The following is a 19,634-nucleotide window of genomic DNA, read 5'->3' on the forward strand; positions in this document are numbered from 1 at the left end:
ACAGGCTGTGAACACACTGTAGTCCAGTGTTTGTACGACACACTGACGTTCATGTTTACAACAAGGGGGCGCTCCCTTAGATCGAAACACTGATTTGATGTATTTTCTCAATTTTGCACATTTGGTAACACTTTTCTCAGTAGAATATTTGCATATAATTTTTTCCATTTATAATATGTTTGCTACCTAATTGAAGGTGGTTATGCTGCCCCCTCCTGGGCTAAAAATCCTTTAACGTCCACTTCAGTGTCGTTCTGGATTTTGCTCATGGAAGTTAAAATCATCTTACTAACAGAAAAAACATTGGAGAGCAGCGTGTGGGGACGGTGCCATGCTCAGTGCACCTCAGAGGAACCTTGAAGGCGGTGGATTCGAACCTGCGACCTTCCGGACACAAGTCCTTAACCACCGAGCCACCACTGCCCTGGCAGAACACGTGTGTGTTCATGTGTGTTTTTATCTTCAGTCATTCAAGTCATTTGTGTGGTGTTGTGTTTTTGGGTGTGTTGGGTCAAAGGTCACGGTGACCCGGCTTCATATCATTTTCTAACAGAAACAGGAAGAGCTGCTGATAAAGTCCTGAGTGGAGGTTATCTTTGATGTTAAGACCACCACCCCCCCGTCCTCCACCTGTGACTCTTGGCTTCCTTCCATCCATGTCTGTGATTCATCTCCATCAGTGTCAGACTTTCCTGAAGGAGAAGTTCTTCTTCTGTGTACATCAAACAGCTGACGTGTCTCAGCAGGTCTGCGGTTCAAGTCTCGTCTGTGTAGAAACACTGGACTCCAGTCAATGAAAAAACTCTTCTCTTTATAATAATAATAATAATAATAATAATAATAAAGTTAATATAACAATCCTCATTTTAGAAAGATTAAACTGCTCATCACCAAACTGCCTGATGTTTCTTGTTGTTTTTTTTTACTCTAAACTCCTTTGCTTAATTTCAATTTTCAGTACGGGGCGGGGGGGTCATCATGGAGAAAACGTCGGTTCTGACCTAAACTGAAGCATAAAAGGGATCTAAGTCTTCATCCATAGGTCGACCTGATCGTCTTTCACCATCACCCCCCATCCCCCCAGTTAGTGGAGATGAGTCCTGACCCAGACCCAGACGAAAAGCCTGAGCATTTGACAAAACAATTTAACAATTACTGATCAATTTGTTGATGTTTTCATTCAAACTGTGGAGAGCAGCCAGACCAGGGTTTGTGGGTTTGTAATTAAACTGGGTGTGTAGTTCATAAAGAAACAGGTTGTGTTGCTCAGATAACATCTGAGCAGGCTCTGAAGGAGGTCTTTGGATTGGCTGAGATCAGGATTTTATTGGATTAGTGCTGACAGCTGTCAGACAAATCTACCAATCAGGAGCCTGGGATCTCACTGCACAGTGCTGATGCCAAAACAGCAGTGTGCAGCCTAATGCCATAATTAGTGATGTGGAAGAGCACACACAACATTTGGACACACACACGCCTGCAAAGTTGTCATACATTTCAATTGTAAGTGCGAGTTAATTCAGGATTTTTCTCATTCAAGATTAAATAAAAGTGATACAAAGTAATTGTTTGTTAAAGAAACGTCTGTTCAGAGAAACCTTGGCTCGACATGAATCGACAACAAACCTATGTTTATAATTTACATGGAGACACATTCTGATCCAAACAGAGAAGTTTTTTTTTCTACTTCTGATGGAACTGGACCTCGAAATAAAATCCAAGGTGTTGAGTTACATCCTGTACATTTGAGACGAACGACAACCTGTACTGAGCACACACACACACACACACGCGCGCAGACAATCCAGTACAGGTGAGTGCACAGTAGGTTACGATTGTATAGCGTGTGTACCTGTGTGTGTACCTGTGTGTGTACATGTGTGTGTAGCTCTAACTCCTCTCTGGTCTGCTTGAGCTCTACCTACAGACCAACACATAACAGTAAAGGTAACACACACACACCAACACACACACACATACACTGCTAGCCTGTTTCTTTGTGACTCAGGAAATAATGAGAAGGTATGAATGACAGAGTGAGTGTTTAGCCCCACCACCAACACCACCAACACCACCCTGCCCCCCAACCTCTAACTCCCTCCCCCCGTGAGTTCCGTTTCAGGTGATGGAGTGCAGGGCTGTTTCCAGCCTTATGTCACTTGTGCTTCGTGTATGTGAAACCAACGCTGTCCTGTGGGGGCAGCATAGCTCCGGGCTGCGACTGATTGGGCTCTGACGTCAGATCTGTGATCCAACATTCTTCATATAACGTCTAGACCCACTCCGCCCCGGGGCAAACAAACTCGTACTTCCTCTTGCCCAACCACACAGTTGTTTTGTTAGCTAGCTGCTAATCTTTTTAACACATGTTTTAAAGGTTGCTTCTTGTTTTATTTCCGGTGTGAAGCACCTTTTCAACTGTGCCCTACCTAGTAGCAGTAACTATGAACTGGAGCCCTGCCTGGGACTAGTTCCAGACAAAGTGTGTCCAATCAGACCTGACCCACAGAAGACCTACTGGATCCACTGTAAACAAATGAAAAACAAATGTGAATCTTGTCACAAACAACTGAATCAATGCAGTTAAAAACTGAAGAGATCTCTGGAAATGAATGTCACATGTTCTGATGTTGTTTTCAGTGCAAGTAAAAAAATGTCACTAAGAGACTCTGATCTCTGGACTCTGGACACTGGACTCTGGACACTGGACTACAATAATACCATATATTGCCATACATGTGATTTCACTAACTGTGGTGTCATCATAGTAAATAGACACTACTGTTCCATCCAACACCATAAAAAACAATACAGTGATGGAGAATATCAACCCTCAAAACATACAAATCAACATGTCCTCCTATCGCTGAACTTTGACCTTAGGATTAACTCACTCATCGTTTAATGACCAGCAGCAGAAGCAGTTTTTATTTCTCCAGCCAAGTGTGAACTCATTTCTGTCCATCATTACAGAACAATGAGCTGCAACCAGAGCTGCACAGGCTGTTATTTCAGCCTGTGACCCAACTTCCTGTCCCGGTTTCTGGGCACTGGATGATGAATCTTTCTCTGCTGGCTAGAAATCACACCGATTCATTGATTTACTTCACCAAAGGAGGAAAAAGGGAAAAATTGGGTTTGAAAAAATAAATCATAAAAAATGTAAAATTAATTTTAACCTAAACTTGAATCAAATGCTTACTCCCAACATTATAATTATAATAAAAATGTAAATAATTATAATTGAAATTTGATCTATGAGTGACACCTGAGATTAACTAAACACACATTCCTTACACAATCCCATCTTTCTCTTCTAGGACCCCAGCCTAGACCTGAACCCTTGTCAGGACCTGGACCCCAGCCTGGACCTGGACCCCTGTCAGGACCTGGACCCCAGCATGGACCTTGTTCTGTTCACATCCCATCATGTATGAGTTGCATCAGCTTCACACCACAAACAGCCTCAGTTTCAATAATTAGGTTCAAATTCATGGAAATATTCATGTCCTCCAGCAGTGCAAACAGTCCACTGCTTTTAGAGGTCAAAGGTTAACCGTCACTCGTCCGTCTCTGAACACCTCCCATACCTCAGCCTGTATGCGGGCGTTAACAACGGGGCAGTTCAATTAACAATGTTTTGCGATTGACAGGAGAGTGGGATTGACTGGTCGTTAGGAAGTGAAAAAAATAGAGTTTCAAATTCTTGATAAATAAAAGACGAGGGGAGAACAGATGAAAAACAACAAGGACAGAATGCACAGCTACCAGCCTGACTCAGCATAACACACACTGACTTTAAATCTGCTGACTCAGGTCTGCAGCTCCCTGTGGATCCCCCCCAACACTAACACCCTTCACTTCCTCCTCTGCACTGGGAAAAGTCTCTCTCAGGTTCACATGTGTGTATATATATTCAGACGTACTCACGTGTGACCCTAACCCTTGGTTTAGAACTGACGTAGGTCTGTGTAGACACCTAAACACTACTGCAGCAGATGGAACGGTTCTATTATCATCCTGTTCTGTGAAGAACACTTGGCTGAAGGTGTTCTAATGTGTTCCTCTTTGAATGATCAGTGACCAACTTGATTCGTTCCCGAAGGCCATTCATGAACCAAAGAATTGGAAAACTGAAACAATTTTCCACATAGGAATCAATGTCAAATGGATGAATCGGTTCCTGGAACCTGGATGAATTGCTGATTCAAACTGAATAAAGAATAAAGCCATAAATAGGAAAGGTCATTTTCATTGGTCCTTACGGCTGCTGACGAGTCCTGATTGGACAACATTCACTTCACTTTCTCACTAATGATGAAAACAGTTGGTTTTTGGTCAGAGTCTAGTACCAGTTCATCTATTAGAACACGGAGCGCCGCCCTCTGGTTTCCCTCTGTATCGACACATAAACCCTCCTTCTCTGTGTTTCATAATCAAGACTTCCTGACTGCGTGGCCGAGGCCTGAGGACTGAGACCAGGAGTGAAAAGGATCAGAGGCGGACGGAGGAACGCTGGAACTGTCTGACAAAGTGAATCAGCTCATTTCTCCTGCTGCCTCCAGGGGGAGACGGTCTGACAGGGCAGCAAATGAGGATGAGTCATCACTCAGACTACACACACACACAAACACAGACACACTGACACACACTTTTTGTCTTCCCAGCTGCACTGACAAACAGCCCTGAAGCTTCAACAACCTCTGACTCGTCGGAGTAACACTATCTCTCTCACACACACACACAGACACACACACACACATTCCAGCCTGTGTCTTTGGTGAAGTTGTGAAACTTCAGTGCTGAAGGCTTTCCTGCTCCTGCTGTAGTGACATCTGAGCGACCTTCAAAAGATTACATCTCTTAGATCTGTCAAGAAGATGTACGCACACACACACACACACACACACACAGCAGCCGCACTTTGAGGATCGTATGTTGTTGTACGACGGTTCAAACTTTTCAAACTTCACAAATGTTGACCAACAGTTTGACCACTCTGTCCTTGTAAGCCAACAAAACCAACGAATCAACGTCGCCATCATGTCGTCATGAAACTGCGATGCTAACAGTCGGCTAACAAGTGAAGAGTAAAATGGGAAAAGTTTTCTTCAAAGAGTTTGAATCTAAGGAAGTCCAGGGCGAGGGGTGTGGGGTGGGGGGGGGTCAACAGGAGCGGTGTGATGGAGACATGTCCCCTGTTCCCTGAGTCCATGTAGACGCAGGACAACAGAACAGTGTTTGTGTGTAACAGGATCTGAATGGCTCAGAGAGGGAGGGGCCGCACTGGGCCCCCTGTGTCCCTCTGGTCTAAACTCTCAGGTGTTCTTACACAGCAGCCAATCATCAGCCACGTCACTGGCTACAGTTGCAGGCACCTCTCCTTAGAAGAGGGACGTGTACAGTCATCAGCCGACGTCTCTGATCAGAGAACAGTGGAGAACCAACAGTCAACCGTGTCATGTGACCGTTCTATCACTTGTTCTCTACGGTTCTATCTTATACAGATGAAGTTGACCAGTGACAGTGATTTTGTTGCCATACCTGATTTGGTTCTGTGGTTGTAGAGTCTACTAGTCCTTCCAGTCCTGGACCAGGATCTCCCATAGAGTCGGGACCAGAACCTTGTAGTCGGCACTGTTTATTTGGTTTGGAAGGGAAAAAAATAATAGTTTAATGATTGTCCTCCAGTCCAGTGTCCAGGACTTCACAACCACCTCGACTCCTCAGCGCCTCCTTTTGTCTCCACAGTATTTTCTCCCCAGTTGTGGGACATGTGGGACTGTCTTACCTCACCCCCTCAGCTGTCCCAGGTCTTACCTTGTCTCCCACCCTCCATTAATGTCTCCCCCTCTGCTGTGACCCTCACTTGTTCACTGTCTTCCCAGTGTAAGGAGATCCTGCCCTGGGAGACAGTGGGGGCCACTTAGTGCTGACTACGGACCAGGCTGTCGGAGCCAAGCAGCCCACAAGGGCTCCTCACTGTGGGCCGATGATGGCACACTTCCCACCAAACAGCATCGTGAGAACAGACTGGGACTGTCGGCATCAGTGAAGGGGGGGGGGTGGAGGGGTAAGAACCTGAGTCAGACTGGGTGAGTCTGTGGAGTTATAGTATTAGCCACAGGAACCGACCAATGACAGGAGCGGAAACTAAATATTCAATTCATTATTATATTACTATTAAATTATGAATGTATTGTAATGTAATGTAACAAACGGACAAACGTGGAGGGGGGCGACAATTATAATAAGTGAAACTCTGAGAAACAGATGATTTTTGACAACTTTCACACACGCACACACATACACTGAGTTACTATGACAACAGAACTTCATCTCAAAAACAGAGGCTTCGTGTTGAACACTAATGAGAAACTAGTGAAGTCGATTGTTGAACCATCAAACACCAGCTGACAGTCAAACAGTCAGACCCAGTGACAAAACATGAGGAGAGAATTGATATTCATGAAGAAGAAGAAGAGGAGGAGGAGGCCACATACAGCAGTCTGATGGAGGAATGAAGTCTCTGACCTCTGTCTCAGTCCCATTCAGGGTTCCTTCTGAAAGAACAAGCACTGGTACTTACCCATCTGAGCAGCAGAGTCAACACTGATCCTTCATGGTTCAGCTCCATCAGTTGAGCCTCCAGAAGATCAATGACGGTCAGTGCAGTGCCAAACACAGCAGACAGGCCTGCAGACACACAACAGCAGCAGCTTACCTAAAGTTAGCCAGCAGAGGGAGCTGTGTAAAAACAGTACAACATTTCATTCTGTTGCAAACAAACGGTACAGATTTTACATCTTTACACACATATTTATACATTTTGTCTCCCATAACAGTTCAATATTTAATTCTGTTGTAAACAAACGGTAGAGATTTTACATCTTTACACACATATTTATACATTTTGTCTGTGTGTAAATACCAGGCTGGATAAATGTAGTCCCACACAGTCAGGACAGGATCCCAGCAGGGCAGCGAGGTGAGGAACCAGGGCATCACAAAGTGAATTGATGAGACACCCAGCGCCACCTGCAGGAAGTATGTTAGGGATAGAGGCAGAAACGTTCATGAATAATAAAAAGTTCTCACCAAGTGCTGTGACAACTTTGGCTTCCTGTGTTTCAGGAACTGTTGAAACAGCTCCACCTGCTGCTGAAGTCTGGTAGTATCAAAAAACCCAAGCTTTGTTTAGATGAGCAGTTAAAAAGTGACTTCTTTATTAAAAGTATTATTAAAATAATGAGTGTTGACTAATAAACAATAGAGTCCATACTTTATTGACACCAGGACAAAAACACAACTTCTAAATCTCAAATTATTATTTGATTTGTGAGTGAAATATTACTTTTAATTTTCAAATTTATTCCCTCTGGTCCTCACAGTGCCATCCCATAGTGCTTCACTGCTTCTCTCATCCCCTCCCAGGGCCTCACTTTGAGGCCAGAGATGAACTGGTTCTGTTCTACTGTTCGAGTTTCTGTTTTCTCCAAAGGCCTGAGACAGAGAGCGTTCTGAAGCCAAAGTCAGCAGCATTTACTGCTGAGCCAAAAAAACTGGGTCCAGAAAAACTATAAATAACTGCCCTCCTCTGGAATGCTGTGTGTTAGCCACAAATCTGCTGAAGCTGAAAGTGACGTCACATACATTTAAAGCTGCGCCAAACAGGTATTACTGACTTGTGAGGACTCTAAAATACAAGCATTTTTGTTGTGTTACTTTACTGAGACATATATATATATATGTTTGTGTCGCACCTGTATTCGCTGTATCGATGATGACGTTTCTCCTCCAGCGAAGCCAAAATCATCAAAGTGCAGATTTACACTGCGTCGTCTGGTGGTGGCGCTGTTGTTGTTTCTTCTCCTTATCCTTTTACAATCACAAACGACAAAAAAGACAACAAAAAACGAGCCTCTTCCTCCAGTTTCGTCGCCTTCAGTTGACGCTGCACTATTTCCCGCCCCTGGAGATTGAAGAGGCCCCGCCTTCCTCTGGCTGTGATTGGTTTAGCGTGTAGCATTGTGTGCGTTCATTTGTCAAAGCGAGCCATGAAACCGCCCGGTCATTACTGTCACTGTCAAACGACTGGTCAGTGTGAGTCAATAAGCCAACGTTTGAGTGAAAATAGGGAGTATTAATATAGTTTTATACTTTATTCAACAATGACATGAAAATAAAAACAAAACAAAAAACAAAAGCAGTCCAGTCCTTGGTTCTAACGCAGGTTCCATGGTTATTTGTTTTCTGGAAAAGAACCAAATACATGGAAACAGAGTCAAACAGAGTCAAATCAGCCCTAACTGAATAAAACCTGACAGGGAAGAAATCTTTTTCACAAGAGGAAAAGATACAATAAAATTGCAACCCAAATAAAAATAAAACAGCCCTCAAGCTAATCTTGTCCTACTCCATCTGCCCATGGCTGAAGTTAACAGGAAACATGTTAGCATTAATGCTCTTTTTTGTTGTGTAGAATAGTAAATTATTGTCATTGAATTGGGAGGGATGAGGGGGGGGGGTACAATGACCATGACATAATCATCTGTACGGCCCACCAACCTCCAAGAGGGATTTATTTCTCCCACATCTTTTCAAAAATTCTCACTTTTAAAGTCAAGGCCTTACTGTTAAATAACTCTCCGGTCACTGATGGTCTCTACGTGATATATGGTCTGGTAGCCGTCGTCCCAGGCGTACAGCTGCTGGTCTCCAGGATGGTAGTGGATGCTGCTGTGGCTGGTGTAACGCTTGGGAAAAAACAGGACCGGACTCTCCTCACTGCAAAGACAGACCACAGGTGGGAAGGAACTCATCTGTGCTCTGGTTTTATATCTTATATTTATATATATTTATATTATCACTTCCAACCTGTGGATGGTGTTGTGGATGTCATAGAGACACTGCACCGTGGAGCGCCCTCCGTAGCGTGTGTTGTAGACCACGTAGAGTGTTCCACAGATCAGGAACGCTCCCTCGGCGTCACGGCTTGGACACTGTGTGTCCCAGGTGTACTCCACTGCCAGACTTGCTAAGGTGTAGAAACAACATGTATTATTGACCCAACAGAACCAGCAGAACCAGAAGCACACTGGCTCGGGTTTGTCAAGTCTCACCCTTATCAAGTTTGGAAACGACCAGTTTTCCTTCATACTCTGCATCGGCGTGGATGACCCAGAGGCCCAGCTCATCCACAGCCAGGTCCAGATAGGTGTTGGGGTTCAGGCTGTAGACTGGAATGCGACCTGCTCCTGGAAGAAGAGTGCTGTCCACCACTGTGGTGTTCAACAGCGCCACCTGTGTGTGATAGTGGAAGACAACAGAGTTTCATATTAGTTCATGCTAGTCAAGGTTTTCAGATTATTTTTATCTTAAAATGTGCAGCAGTTTGCAAATGCTATCATCTAAACAAACCATTTGGTTGACCCTGACCCTGACCCTGACCCTGACCCTAAATGTGTTGTACTAACCAAATCAGGCTGATACGGTATGCTGCACAGACCATGTGTTTGTCCCAGGACCAGATAGATCAGGCATGGGCAAACTTTTCCAAATTATATAATTTATTCATATTATCATTATACTTCTGCCTTTTTCCTGCAATATTCCAGCATTTTAGCCTTTATGCATGACATTTTCACATTGTTTATCTTTCTTTATCTTTGTTCCTGACCCCGCCCCCCTGTTCAATATTCGGACCAATTGTGGCCCACCTGACATAGATAGACATATAGTTACAACAACACACAGTCCTGAGTCTCTGACCTTTAGTATCTGGTTGGGGGTGTCTGCCTTGTGGTAGTACAGGAACCCGTTGTAAACCACATGACCTGTTCCCTGCCAATAGAACGGCAGCTGCAGCACCTTTGCTGGGGTGGAGCTGTTTTTCTCTGTGAAGCTGTGTAGAGAATGGTACTCCAGCAGAGTGTTGTTATAGAATCCACTCAACAGGTACACCTGAAAGAGTCGCCCAGGACCAGGAGGTTTATCCACACGTATCGTACATCACAGTAAACTACTGACAGAAAGACAGAAATGTTACTGCGCAGATAAGGAACAAAAACAGAACCTTTTCTGATCCGGCCGTCGGATCCTTGAACCAGGAACCGGACGCATCTCCAGCTTTCTTCACAATCTTCAGAGACTTGATTTGACTCAGGGCCATGCTGCAGTCTGAAGATGTTGGAGATGAGTTGAAAACCAATGTGTCACCCGTCACACGGTGCTACAGCTTTGACACCGAAGCCTCCTTACCCCTGTCCATTTTGATCTTGGCTTTGGTCTTTAACAAGTCCAGCTCAGCATCTTTGATCTGCTGCTCCAGCAGCGCCTCCTCCATCTCAATGTCTCCCTGCGTGGGAATCTTGTTTTCCAGATACTCCAGCTCTCTCTCCATCCGATCCACTCGTACGCTCACACCGTCCAGCTGGTTCTTCATCTCCGATCTGTGGACGCAGCACTGGTCAAGTCCTGGGCAGAGAGCGTGTCTGTACGGATGTGCATGGGGGAGTTTACCTGAGAGCAGTGAGGGAGGACAGAGACCCCCTGACCTCAGAGGAGAGGTCATAGGTCTTCTGCGTGACGGTTATTGTGTTCTGCTCACATTGGTTCAGACGCTCCTGGTTTGATTGACACAGGACAAAAACACCACATGACATGGGTCACATATCAGACCAAACATACGTGTGCAGCCCAGATCCAACTCTTTCATTTACAGTATGGCTGTTGAGGGGTGTGTACAGACAAATATGATGCAGTACTGATATCTACCACTAGGTTTATTCTCCTGTTTTCATGTCAATTCATGTTTGAAGATGTTTATACAGCACGTATGTGTATTTTCCTCCTCCTTCTTCCTCCTCCTCTTCCTCATTGATCAATCAAGCATACAGATTAGTGGCAAAGAAAAAATAATCCTCAAATTAAAGATCTGCTGTGCAAAACAGAACGCGGTTCCATCTTCAGGAACTGGACCTAAACTAGATTGGTCTCCCTGTTCAAATCAGGGGTTCACTGACCACTACTGACCAAGTGTGTGTGTGTGTGTGCAGTGACCCACCTCGATCTGCACCAGCCTCCTCTCCAGGTACTGGATGATGAAGGAGTCCTGAGAAGATCCTTGGGCCTGAACTGCAGTCAGAGTCAGAAGAAGAGAGAGTAAAAGAACGACCACCGCTGGGCCTGACATGAGTCGGACTGTTCTGTAAAAACAAACTGTGAATTATTATTATTATACGCTGTGGACCAGTCCACGTGGGCTGCGTCAGCGTGGGTCCTCTTCTGCTTTTGTATGCTGTCTTGAATTTTAGCTCCAGAACTTTCTTCTCTTCTTGTAGCAGTGGAGTTCTGAGATGGAACTGAGTTCGTGTCCCGGCCCCTCCCTCCTTTACTCCCCCGCCTCGCCTTTTTTGGAGTCTGTTTACATGAGGTATGAATAAGAGAAAGACAGTTGGTGCTGTTCTGTACGGTAACGTTCTCCAGATGTCCACTGACACGTCCTCAGTTCTCACACAGACCAGGGTCTGGTCCGTGGGGCAGAGTGAAGGAATATTGTCCAAACAATAACAAGAATAGTCTGATTGTTCTTTCTTTCTGTTTTTTTTTTTGAAGAAAGAAAGAAAGAAAGAAAAAAATACAGAAGGGATGTTGAGGACATGGCTGTTCTGAAGGTCTGATCACAGATTTCTCACTAAACTGTTGCTGTTAAACTATTGTCTTTTTTTGCTGTGGCCCTAATCTAAAAGTAGCATTAGCCTAGCATTTAGGTCTGGAGATCTTGAAATCACTAACCACACATAATGTGAATGATCTGTTTAAAAGATGTTTACGAAAGAAATAAAAAAAAGAAAGAAAAAAGGCAAAAAGAAAGAAAAAGAAAGACGGGAAAAAAAGAAGTAAAAAAAAGCAAAAAGAAAATAAGAAAAAGAAAGAAAAAGAAAGAAATAAGAAAGAAAAAAGTAAGACAGAGAAAAGAAAGAAAGAAACAAGAAAGAGAGAATAAAGAAAGCAAGAACGTAAAAGAATCAAACATCATGGTCAAAATGTTTTCAGTCTGATGTTATATCATTATTAGCCCAGTAGATGGCAGCATCTGGCCAAAATCTGACAAACTGCACGGTCATCCATGCCCCAGAAAATAATAATAATAATAAACCCGCTAGTTATTTATGGTCATATATGATGTTATTGTCTGAATTCATTTTTTAATTTGATTTATAAAATAAATTCAGCTCCAAATGTCCAGCCGTTTACACACACACACTGCAGCTGTTTCGTTGTTATTATTAGTTGATTTTCTCTTAACTGAATCCAAACAAATCATTTCTGATGTTAAAGTCGGCGACGTCCGACCAAAGCAGGCAGAGTCCAGGTCACAGCTGAGCATTTATTCAAACTGAACAGCATATCATACGTACAAAGTCTCTACAGAAGTGTAAAATATCTAACATACTTTTAGCCATGAGGGGGAAGAAAAGAAAGGTCACAAAAGGTCAGGCCCTGTGTGGACCAATGGATGCACGTCTTACAAACGTCTTTAATCTTCTGGATGAAACATCAGAATATCACGAGTAAACAACAACATCTGGAATAAACCTCATTCATACAGTGCACAGCAACACACACACACACAGAAACACACACACTGAACGGGGGGTGAGGAGGGTGAGGGGGGAGGTTGCACGTGCACGTGCACTAAAGTGGAAAAATATTCAAGGCCATATTTGGGATTTTTTTTTTAGTGACATAATTTATGTGCCGTATTGACAGAGAAACCGTCAAGTCCTCACAACATCTTCTTCTTGTGGTGGTTCTCATGTCATCATTACTTAAAACTGAGGGCCAAATATTGTAGCAGTTTACCTGGGGACGGGGCGGGGTGGGGCAGAGGGGGCAATAAAGGCAAACCACACCAACGTCTACATATTTGGCAGAAGCTGCTGAGTTACTGCTAACAAATCACTTCCTCTTTTGCCTGGTGTGGTGACTGTCTTTGGTTCGTTGGTGCTAGTCAGTTCCCAGACACAGGGTTATTACTACGTGTTGGATTAAGGCCGACAGATGGTTGTTGTTTGAAGTTGGTGCTGGTGTGGGCGTCTGCTTAACCATCTCTGTTCACACTTGTTGTTAGACCAACAGTAGGAACACGACAGGTTGACACGGTGACGGGTGTGAATATTTGAGGCACAAAGGTAGAAAATCTCTGAGTTGCTTCTCATCCAGGTCAAACCCAGTTTAAAAGAATCGATTGTTTCGCTGATGATCTTCTCATTTACATTAGTGTCGATGAGACGTACTGAACGTGGCCTGATGAGTTCTTTTTTTCTATATAAAATATAGATAGTATAACATGTTGTTTGTTTGTGTTTTTTTGTCGTACCTGCTGCTGACCACAGCTAGCAGCTAACAGCTAACAGCTAACCGTCAGGGAGTTGTAAAAGAAAGAACACAGTGAAAAGGCGTTTCCAGTCAAAGGCACTTCATGCTGCTGAAAATGACACCTGCTACAGTAGACTTCAACATTTTTGGTATTTTCTTCTTCAGTAATCTCCAGACCAGGAACCGTTAGGTACCGTTTCACCACAGGAACTAGAACCTACAGCAGGTCAGAACGTATGGGCTTTTTACTAGTGTGCTGAAAATCAAAGAGATGCTTTTAATTTGAAATTTTTTACAGGAAACGTACGGCTGCCTGTCCAGGCCTGTGTTTGATGATTATAACTTATTTATTATTTATTAAAAATTAAACATATATTTGAATTGTTCCTGGAGTTAAAATACAATTTATATGCTGCTATTTATAAACAATTTCCCAAGGATTAAAATCTAATGTTACTTTTCTTTTAGTTAAAGAAAAAATACAAAAGGTAAAAAGTGAATTTTTCTTATGTTGTTCTTCTTCTTCCTCTTCTTCATTTTCTTGATTTACTTTTTTCTTAAGATTGCAGTTCAAAGTGACTCTGAACTTTGAAACTTTTATGTCCTGTTGATCACACACAGGGTCTGACCTCTAGTATGCACTTGATAACACACACACGCACACACACTCACACACACACACACACTGATTTAATAGAGGAGAGAAATTGTTATGTTGATGTTTTTCTTCCGAGTTTGTGTAAAACAACTCAAAACGTTGCTTCTTTTACCGATTTGCGTCGAGTTCTACGAATTCTCCACTGGAGTTTTTTTAATCCACCACAACTAGAAAAACCTGATTGTAGATTTTTTTTTTTACGTGTGCGTGTGTGTGTGTGTGTGTGTTATTCCTTAACGAGTCGATAAATGTGATGCTGCGCTCCGTGCTCGTTGTTCGACACTTCGAACACACACGCCATACACAGCAAGGTTTCCTGAGTGTCTCTGTTGGTCACCACCTGGATGGACACACACACACACACACACACACACACACAGAGTTAGAAGAGGGAGGTCCAAACACAGGTGACAGATGTGACACACACACACACACACACACACCCCGACCGTCCTCACCAGCAGAATGGTGAAGTTCTCCAGGACACTGTTCATCATGTACTTCTCAGGCAGGTGCTTGAGTTTGTGGATGAAGTTGATCATGTATTCACACATGGGAGAACGGCTGATCCTGTAGACGAAGCGTCCGTTTTCAAACCTGCCGTATTCTGTCTGTGAGACGTAGAGTAGAAAATGTTAAAAATACAGAAGAACCAAAACTGTTCTCACCCTGGAGCAGAACTTTAGGTCTCAGAAAGTCAGAGAAAGAATAGACAAGGATCCACTGACCTCCACCTTCTCCACCACCTGTTTGCCAAAGGAGCAGACCTTAGTGGAGCAGGTGATGGTCATGTTCTCCGAGCTCTCGTACTGACTGCTGACTCCGTAGAACGCCGTAGGATCGTCCTGTCCGCTGTAGTTAAGGTCGGCCTGAGGGAAGCAGAGGTCAGAGGTCAATCATAGTTTTTGGACCAATTAGGTGAAACAGAGGTTGGGAATCACTGCGTTAGGTATAATTAGGTGAAACTGGATCATTTTCCGCGTCACACCTAATGATCTCTACAGAGGTTGGGAATCACTGCGTTAGGTTGTGTCAGGGTGAGGCTGAGGGTAAGGTTCGGGGCTTGAGGTCCAATCAGAACAGGCTTTGGGTTTATTTAATAATTTATTGATTCTTGTGTATAACAGTTCTATTTCAAACCTGCGTAAATGTTTAATCAATATTTTACATATTTAATATTAAGCAGAAGTGAAGCCAATCCCAGTAGTCACCAGGTGATGGCACCCTTTCAATCAGAGGGCAACACATAGACACAAATAACCATTCACACCCACATTCACACTGCCCCGATCCCTAACAGCAAATTCACCCGAGTCCAGATTTCTGTGGTTCACACACACACACACACACACACACACACACACCGGAAGGTGGAGCTGGAGCAACCAGCCAGCAGGGCAGGGAGCAGGTGTTCAAACAAAGCCACCGTGCGTTTATCAACTCCCCACCTCCGTATCCCAGGTGGACAGAGAGGACACACACACACACTCACACTCGCAACCCTACGCTTGCAGACAAAGACATCTGGCTCCGAGTGTGAAAACACAGGAAAAACGAAACAAGGCCCTCTAGTGGTGATCAGAAGAAACACGGTCGACGTCATGGAGTTTGATCTCACCCAGAACTTGATCAGGTAGAAAGCGTTTTGCGGCCCTTTGCTGAAGAGCTCCTTGAGGCCGCCCTTCTTCTCAGGGAACTTGTCGTAGATCTGCCTGATGTCCACACACTCCAGCAGGGGGTCGCTGTAGCCGGGGCTGCTCTGACTGACGTCCACAAACAGATGCTTGTTGTACTGAGGACGGAGAGAGACAGGTCAGGTGAAGAAGACGAACTGAGGAGTCTCTGTGTGTGTGTGTGAGACACTTACTGCCTCCTGCTCCTTCTGTGTCTCCAGAAACGATGAGAACTCCACCAGTCGTAGTTTGGTGGTGCAGACGGAGCGACCCTGCCACGCGGGCTCTCTGTGTGTTTGGGCCGCGGTGGGAGGTTCGAAAACTGCTAAGACACACACAGAGACACACACACACACACACTTTTAAGATTTAAGTAGTTAATCTTCAGGTGTGTTTAGATGAACTAGAAGATTGAAGTAGTAAATCTTCAGGTGTGTTTAGATGAACTAGTTGGAGGTGTACAGCTGCTCCAACGGTGAGGCTCTGTGCTCTTTTTAGCAGCTGTATTTCCACTAAATAAAACCCTTGAACGGTTTCCGTCAGGACAGTTTAGTCTAGTTCACATTCTTCCTATGGTCGGGTTCTGTTGGATGAGTTTCTCTGGATTCTGGCTGGTTCTTCTTCTTCTTCTTCTTCTTCTTCTTCTTCTTCTTCTTAGCAGAGGTCACACACACCTATTGTAATTCTTCTTGTCTTTTCTGACACTCTGTAAAACCCACCGGAGAGCCGTCCTGCAGGACGCTAACAGAGACAGAGACAGAGACAGAGACAGAGACAGAGACAGAGGAGACAGTAACGGTTCCATGTTCCCTCTCACCTGAGATGGTGGTGGTTCCTGCTGTCTGCACGTGGAAGGCCTGCTGAGAGAACGGCTTGATGCTGAGAGGCAGAGAGAGAGAGAGAGCAGAGCAGAGGGGGGAGACACAGTCAGACGGATCTGTGGTCTGTCCACACAGGTCACAGGTCACAGGTCAAGAGAGTCTCTGTGCTCAAAAATTTAAAAACTTCTGAAAATTATCTGGAGGTAAAATCACACGGTGTCTTGTCCGTGTGTGAGAGCAACAGAGAAATCAATATCAGGTGAAAAGAGATGATTGATTGATTGTTCAAGGTGGGCGTGGCTTACTCTTCTGTGGTGGAACTGGACTGACCCCCTGGTATCACGCCCTGCCACAGCTGAAAACACACACAATGGGCATTTCAGTTCAATCAGGACGTACACTAAGGCCGTGTGTGTGTGTGTGTGTGTGTGAGTGTGTGTGTTGTACCTGTGCATTGGCAGGGAAACTGCTCCGGACCAGTCCTGGCAGCAGTTTGCTGTGAATGGCTGTGGCTGAGACGATCTGAGCTGAGGACATGGACGAGATGCTCTGAAGGGCTTTGTCCTTCGTGTTCTGGTCCTGAAAACACCGTCAGAGTTCAGGGACCACTGTCACTGGAATGACCTCCATGACCTTTACACTGGTCTCTGTTCCAGTCATGTCAGACAGTATTATTGCTAATCTAGTTCTAGAGATTTAATTAAAAAGATTTATGTTATTGCTCATGGTCCACCAGTACTGCCTTTGCGATCTACTGGTGGACCCTGATCCACGTATTGGGCACCTCTGCCTTAGACTGACATGTTCAGGGTCAGGTCTTCTGAGGGGGGGGGGGGGTTTTTGCTGGTGGACCCTTTAGAATCAGTGACTGTAATACTCTACAGCGTCTGTAGGTGGAGCTTTTTTAAAATGTTTTGCTGAGATCACAGATTTTTTTTTTACCACTGACCAGTGGTCAACCTCTGACCTCTGGGTCTAAACTTTATTTCCAGGTCATGTGACCCAGTCTGGACCAAGTCCAGCTCATGGTGTTCAGTCTGAGTCTCTGGACCAGGTCTGAGTTGGTGACTGGGATGGAACCAGGATCTGGTTTTACCTTTAGTTTGGACTGAAACTCCCTGGATTTCCTTCGGGCTAAAACTTGGATATGACTGGAAACCTAGACGGAGACGAGGGAGAAAGAGGGAGCAGGGGAGGTAAAAAAAAAGGGAGGGGGGAGGACCAAACAGTGAGTTGCCATGGTAATGAAAAGCCTGTTGCTACACTGGAAGAGGCTTAGTCTCTCTCTCTCTCCCTCTCTCTCTCTCGTACACACACACTCACATACAAACAGAGAAAAACACACACTTTTTTTTCCTTTTCTTCAACCAATAAAAAACAAAAGAAAAAACCTGAATCAGACTAACCCTAACTGGACGTTTTTCTCAAGTCACCATGTTGTTGTTCAGTCGACACTGACTCCGTTCACTCAAACATGGAACTTCATTCACGTGATGTTAAAATGTGTGTGTGGAGCAAAAGCTCTGCTCACTTTCTGTTCAGCTGTGACCCTGTTAACTCAGGTTAGGGTTCAGGGACAGTCTGAGCTGTGATGTGTTCAGGGACAGTCTGAGCTGTGATGTGTTCAGGGACAGTCTGAGCTGTGATGTGTTCAGGGACAGTCTAAGCTGTGATGTGTTCAGGGACAGTCTGAGCTGTGATGTGTTAATAATCACCTGTTTCCTGGTTCGCGTCTTTCCTGTCCTCAACTTGATGTATCGGGCTATCAGCTCGTTTCGACCTGGAGGCAGAAAACACAGAACACAGTATTGATGTGACGTCGTTCACACACACACACACACACACACACAATCACATGAACACCGCAGCCCTGAATACACACGAGCCAACAATACATGCATTCATGCCGACTGGCTGTCCCTGATTAAAGGAACCAGCAGGCTGCAGCTGTACCTGTGCTGACACACACACACACACACAGTTACAATGCAGGGCCGTTGAATGGAGAGCACAGCAGACTCAGCGTGACGTGGCCGGTGTAGGAGGAGGAAACAAACCTGAGTGTGTGTGTGTGTGTGTGTGTGTGTGTGTGTGTGTGAGGGAAACATGTGCGTGCCTGAATCAGTGCACGTGTGGGTTAGCACAGTGCAGCACATGGATTATTTAACAAACAGATTCATTTGCAGTGAAGGCACTGACCCATTCCTGCAGATAGGTGTCAGTGTTTCTCACCTGTTTTTATCTGTGACTAATCCAAATGATGGAATTATTCATCTGGGAAAAAACTCCAGAAAAATGAAGGAAAGTGAAAACTCCAACTGTCTCTACTGCAGCAACATCCCTGTTGTTTTTCCAAAGTCTGGGTCGTGACCCTCAGGTGGTTCACAAGAGATTTTTTTTGGGTCGTCTCGCATCATGTTTCCCAGGAGTTTACGAATAATGTCTATTGACTTGGTGTCGCAAAGGTTTGTGACTTTTAAAGTATGGGTCCAAAATATTTGGGAAACACTGCTGTAGATGACGAGTGAAACAGTGATGTCATCAAAGTCTGAACTGATCTGATTCATTCTCAACCTTCACGTCCAGCTCATGTTGTCGTTTCATTGGCTGCTCAGCCTCTGTATCATGGCCTGTTTTTCTGTCTTTTCTTTTCTTTCTGTTCCGACCAAGTGGAAAACCAACGTCAGGCCAGCTGGCCGACCCACGGTCAAGATCAGCACAAAGCCAAAACCTGCATGCACTCTCCAAATGGCTCTCAACAATAGCTCTAACTAGCAAGCAGATGGTGTGTGTGTGTGTGTGTGTGTGTGTGTGTGTTCTGTGACCACTCTGGTCCTGGTAGCTGGGACTGATAAAATCTACAGCTCCTCCTGCAGGTGTTTTCCCTCCACCAATCAAAAGCTGCCACTGACAACGGCACACATGAATACACACATACATGTAAATACATGCAGGGGTGCCAGTACACACACGCACACACACACACACACACAGACAGCGTGGGCCCTGGCTGTGGGGGCTGACATCTGACTCCAGAGGGGCCAGCTGGTCTTTCTCAGAGTCTTAACGGTGAATTATCATCCTTCGCTAACCCTGGGG

The 19,634-nt window shown here is 44.7% G+C and overlaps 2 protein-coding genes and 1 long non-coding RNA gene across 4 annotated transcripts in view; all 3 read right to left on the bottom strand.

The window, feature by feature from the left end:
* LOC107988695 (uncharacterized) overlaps positions 1 to 7,435 on the bottom strand; it is a 21,060-nt gene extending 13,625 nt beyond the window's left edge. The window contains exons 1-3 of the long non-coding RNA XR_001760182.2: positions 6,932 to 7,435; positions 6,590 to 6,696; positions 5,545 to 5,637 (exon numbers count right to left, since the gene is read on the bottom strand). This is a non-coding gene — a long non-coding RNA (uncharacterized LOC107988695). The remainder of the gene's footprint in view (positions 1 to 5,544; positions 5,638 to 6,589; positions 6,697 to 6,931) is intronic.
* Positions 7,436 to 8,141: 706 nt separating this feature from the next.
* Positions 8,142 to 11,400, bottom strand: olfml1 (olfactomedin-like 1). Its single transcript, XM_008311304.3, has 9 exons — positions 11,066 to 11,400; positions 10,522 to 10,625; positions 10,261 to 10,451; positions 10,076 to 10,179; positions 9,772 to 9,963; positions 9,123 to 9,303; positions 8,878 to 9,037; positions 8,635 to 8,787; positions 8,142 to 8,253 (listed from the first exon to the last, which is right to left on the bottom strand). The coding sequence occupies exons 1-8, from the start codon at positions 11,192 to 11,194 to the stop codon at positions 8,637 to 8,639; spliced, it is 1,212 nt and encodes a 403-aa protein (XP_008309526.1). The 5' UTR covers positions 11,195 to 11,400; the 3' UTR covers positions 8,142 to 8,253; positions 8,635 to 8,636.
* Positions 11,401 to 14,229: 2,829 nt separating this feature from the next.
* Positions 14,230 to 19,634, bottom strand: part of LOC103379680 (transcriptional enhancer factor TEF-1-like) — a 10,823-nt gene continuing 5,418 nt past the window's right edge. The window contains exons 3-12 of one of the 2 annotated variants that reach the window (XM_008311306.3): positions 18,251 to 18,315; positions 17,632 to 17,694; positions 16,983 to 17,114; positions 16,841 to 16,890; positions 16,532 to 16,593; positions 15,909 to 16,036; positions 15,660 to 15,833; positions 14,770 to 14,910; positions 14,500 to 14,652; positions 14,230 to 14,381 (exon numbers count right to left, since the gene is read on the bottom strand). In XM_008311306.3, coding sequence (XP_008309528.1) covers positions 14,268 to 14,381; positions 14,500 to 14,652; positions 14,770 to 14,910; positions 15,660 to 15,833; positions 15,909 to 16,036; positions 16,532 to 16,593; positions 16,841 to 16,890; positions 16,983 to 17,114; positions 17,632 to 17,694; positions 18,251 to 18,315 — 1,082 coding nt within the window. In that variant the 3' untranslated portion in view covers positions 14,230 to 14,267. Of the gene's footprint in view, positions 14,382 to 14,499; positions 14,653 to 14,769; positions 14,911 to 15,659; positions 15,834 to 15,908; positions 16,040 to 16,531; positions 16,594 to 16,840; positions 16,891 to 16,982; positions 17,115 to 17,631; positions 17,695 to 18,250; positions 18,316 to 19,634 lie in introns of both variants that reach the window. The other variant, XM_008311305.3, reaches the window with a different exon arrangement.

Source organism: Cynoglossus semilaevis, chromosome 6, assembly GCF_000523025.1.
Source record: "Cynoglossus semilaevis isolate Cse_v1.0 chromosome 6, Cse_v1.0, whole genome shotgun sequence".
NCBI classification, from domain to species: Eukaryota; Metazoa; Chordata; class Actinopteri; order Pleuronectiformes; family Cynoglossidae; genus Cynoglossus; species Cynoglossus semilaevis.

Excerpts from the sequence above, each read along its gene's own strand:
- olfml1 (XM_008311304.3), bottom strand. The coding sequence starts at position 11,194 with ATGTCAGGCCCAGCGGTGGTCGTTCTTTTACTCTCTCTTCTTCTGACT. Across the intron at positions 9,964-10,075 it reads CGACGGCCGGATCAGAAAAG|GTGTACCTGTTGAGTGGATT; the intron begins GTTCTGTTTTTG and ends CGACTCTTTCAG. Across the intron at positions 9,304-9,771 it reads CCCCCAACCAGATACTAAAG|GTGGCGCTGTTGAACACCAC; the intron begins GTCAGAGACTCA and ends TATCACACACAG.